Below are 3,935 nucleotides of genomic sequence, written 5' to 3'. Positions count from 1 at the left end.
TTATTTCTCTTCTGACAAGTCTTGCCTCTTCCAGATGTCAAGAATATACTTGAGGAGGAGGCCGATCTTCCTGCGGGTGGAGAGGGGGGCTTCCTCGCCACCTCCCTCCCCGGATCCTGGCTTCTCCACACCATTGTCACGAGCTGCCTCCAAGCTCACCTCTACCTGGGGTTCATTTTCCTCCAGGGCCTTGATACGGGCACGCTGGGCATCCTCAGCCATCTCATTGAGACAGCCCTGGAGCATGGTGTAGACGGTGCCAAAGCTGATGCCCCCAGCCACCAGGGTACCGAACACAGGGATGCCTCGCTCAAAGGCACGGGCCACCCTCATGGCACCATCCGAGGACTGGGAATAGAGACGCAGGACCCTCTCTGGGGAGACCTCGTTGGCCAGCGGCGAGCAGATGACAGAGCGTAGGTCACCTGCCTGCTTGCCCACCTGTTCTGCCAGCTTGGCCAACAAGTCATCATCCAGGCCGAAGCTGCGGTGGTACCCACGCAGAGAGCGGATAAGGAGGGCATCATCGTAGGCAGCTGCCAGCCCTGGGACGGGCAGGGCCTGGATGACGCCGGACACCAGGGCTGTCTTCAGCACTTGTTCTTGTAACATGTCCTTTTTCTTCTGCAGAGCCTCCAGCGAGATGTCGGGCAGGGACAGCAGGACGGCATGGCGACGGTGGGCAGGCAGGTCATGCTCCCAGGTGGACATGAGCATTGGGAAGTCATAGCCTGTCGGGAACAGGTTGGACACGAGGAAGATGCGGGGATCACTCAGGCCAGCCGCCCGCAGCCTCTCCACGCAGTGGTCTCGAATCTCCTGCAGGACGATGGCCTCGCTAAAGCCCGAGGGTTGCTGGCTGCGGGTGGCAGCCAGATCCTGGTCCACCTTGGTTCGCACAAAGTAGAACTTCTTGCCCTGGCGCAGGATCTCGGCGGCCAGGCGGGTCTCCACAGCCCCACAGCGGTGGGGAGAGACCAGCAGAAAGAAGTCATAGCGGCCAAAATCCACCAGCTTCAGGTATTTGTCTGCTGAGCAACCTGGAGAACCGGCCCCTGGCAGGTCCCACAGGGTCACATCAGGAAACCGTGGGTGTGGGTAGGGCGAGGGTTGCATGGTGGTCTCCACCACACCTGTGAGCGCTGCACCAGGATCCTCGGCCCCCACGCCACGCAAAGTGTTATGAGGGACGACTTGCCAGCCCCAGACTCGCCAGTGATGCCCACCTCCAGCCGGGTGCTTTCAGAGTTGGCCAGAAGCTCCCAGAGGCGGGAGGCAGCCTGAGGGATGTCCCCTGACTCAAAGGCCGAGCACAAGGCCTCCAGCTCTTCCTTGGCCATGAGGATGGTGGTCTCCTCCTCAGGCACTGCTGGCAACTTGGAGGTTGCCATGGTTGGAGGGGAAGTGTGACCCCACAGCGTCTGCAGAGGAGAAGGAGCCGTTCACACCTAGCAACCTTGGACAGATATGAAAATGATGACTATAGACCTTCTAGAACCCCACCTCTCTCTTCCTCAAAAAACTAAGGTGTCCTGTTCCTCACCTGTAATCCTGGCACTGGGGAGAGTGAGGCCGGAGGACCTTCATGAGTTCCAGACCAGCTTGGGCTACATTGTGAAACCCTGTCTCAAAACAAAGAAAAGCTTAAATGTGCTGGGGCTTGGTAGTACACATCTTTAAATCCCACCACTAGGGAGGCAGGCAGATCTTTGTGAGTTTGAGGCCAGCCTGGTCTACATAGTGAGTCCCAGAACAGTCAGGGCTACATAGCGAGACCCTGTCTTTAAAAAAAAAAAAAAAAAGTATGATGAGTCTTGTGTGTAATCCCAGCACTTGGGAAATGGTGGCAGGAAGATCAATTCAAGGTCACCCTCAGCTACATTAGGGTTCAGACCAGCCTGGGCTACATGTGACTGTCTCAAAACAAAAACCCGGGTACATTTGGCATGAGTTAAAGGACTTTGGAATGTCAAAAGCCATGCTCACTTCCCACCTAGGCCACTAACTTGCTGTGTGACCTGAGGCAAAATGAGGCATCACTCTGTGCATTTTTCTTCTCTAGGTAATGGTATTAATGACAGAGCTGCCTCCTGAGGCTCTGCCAGGGGTCTGCAGAGTAACCTCAGAAAGGGGCAGGTTTAAGGGTGACACGTGCCTTGTGCCCACAGTGGGGCTGAGCACTATGATCCTTACAATATTGGTCTGTGTTGTTTCCTTGAGACGTGGTCTTGCTATGTAGCCTGGACCCGCCTGGGACTTACTATGTAGCCCAGGCTGGCCTGGGACTTGCTGTCCTGGGATGAAAGGCATACACCATCACACCCAGCTAAGTCTCTACTTTTCTATTGCTGCAGTCACTAGGAGGCAGCAGCAAGTGACAGGGATGGGAACTCTGGCCCTGAGCAAGTCCTGTCACATGCTCCCACAACTCTGCCTCACTCTCCTCTTCTGTAAGATATGGCTGTAATGTCATAACAGAGCCTCTCCTAGGACTGTGCAGAATTCAGTTTGAGGCACTTAAAACCATGCAGGGTATACAGCAGGTGCTCTATTATTAACATCAGCATCATAATGATCATTTATTAATATTTCTGGCCTATGATGTTCCTTTTTAAATATTTTTTTTATTATTTTTTATTTTATGTGTATGCGTGTATTGCCTGCATATAGGTAAGTGCACCCATGTCGTGCAATGCCCGAGGAGGACAGAAGAGGTCGTTGGATCCCCTGGGACTAGAGTTACAGACAGCTGTTAGCTGCCATGTGGGTGCTGAGATTTGATCTCAGTCTTCTGCGAGAACAACCAGTGTTCTTAATTGCTGAGCCATTTCTCCAGCCCCTGATGTTCCTTTTTAAAGATAGGGTCTAACTATAGAGCCCAGGCTGGCTTCTAACTCACTGTGGAGCCCAGGCTAGCCTTTATCCCACAGCAAATTCTCTTACCTCAGCCTCCCAAGTGTTGGGATAACAAGAGCACTGCCATACCAATTATGGATTGTGACTTTCAGTCCCTGCCCGCCTGAGCCCTGGCTGCCTCCTCTGTGCCAGAGTGAGATTATCTGTCTACTTCACAGGGCTCTTGGACCTATCATCCTAGGTCAATATTGAAGACATTCTTAATTGAGGGTATAGGAGCAGCCAGGCCATCCTTCCCATCGAACCCCAGCCTTGCCAGGGCAAGTCCGTTGCCTCCTCGGCTTGTTACTGCTCATATCTCCTGCCCCCTTCCTGATGGGGTCTTCTCACATCCCTTCTTCCTCACATCCTATGGTTCCAGCTCTCCCTCCTTCCGCTCACACACCCTGCTCCCATCCACCACCTCTAAGATATACTCGGTTTACTCAGCTGTGGTTACCTATAGTCCTAGTACTTGGGAGCCTGAGTCAGGGGGATTGCTGTGAGTTGGAGACCATCCTGGACTACACAGTAGGTTCTAGAACAGCCTGGGCTACATACCAAATTTCAAGCCAGCCTGATCTATATTGTGAGTTCAAGACCAGTCTGAGTTACATAGTACTAGTTTGGACTACTAGGCCAGCCTAGACTACACAGTGAGACTTTGTCTCAAACAACCAAACAACCCCTCCCCCAAATAATAATATTTCTTGCTGAGAGCTCTTCAGAGAAACATCCTTGGAATCAGGGTCCCACATCATCTGACAAGAAGGATCTAGGCTTAGACAACACAGGGATGTCTCCCAACTCATAGGCACAGCGAGGACTCCAGCCCAGGTTCCTGGGCTCCTTCACCCTCCGTCCCTTCAGCCACATGCCTTTGCCAGTCCCCACTTCCCATTGACCCTGCAGTACCCCAACCCCTCCCTACCCACATTGCCCGCCCCCACATCTGATCTACCTACCCCAGCTTCAGTGACCCTGTCCCGGGCCTCCTCCCTAACCCACCTCAAGTGTGGCCTGGCACAGCTCCCAGCAGC

General features: G+C 53.6%; 1 protein-coding gene across 1 annotated transcript; it reads right to left on the bottom strand.

Moving 5' to 3' along the window:
- Irgc (immunity related GTPase cinema) lies at positions 1 to 1,595 on the bottom strand. Its single transcript, XM_008851981.3, is given in 2 exon segments — positions 1 to 1,184; positions 1,187 to 1,595. Coding segments are annotated over 2 exon segments (1,389 nt in total). The 5' UTR covers positions 1,392 to 1,595.
- Positions 1,596 to 3,935: the final 2,340 nt, after the last annotated feature.

Source organism: Nannospalax galili, unplaced genomic scaffold (assembly GCF_000622305.1).
Source record: "Nannospalax galili isolate Female #2095 unplaced genomic scaffold, S.galili_v1.0 scaffold385, whole genome shotgun sequence".
Classification (NCBI taxonomy): Eukaryota; Metazoa; Chordata; class Mammalia; order Rodentia; family Spalacidae; genus Nannospalax; species Nannospalax galili.
The sequence above is the reverse complement of the archived record's forward strand: the minus strand, read 5'-3'. Positions and strand labels throughout refer to the sequence as shown.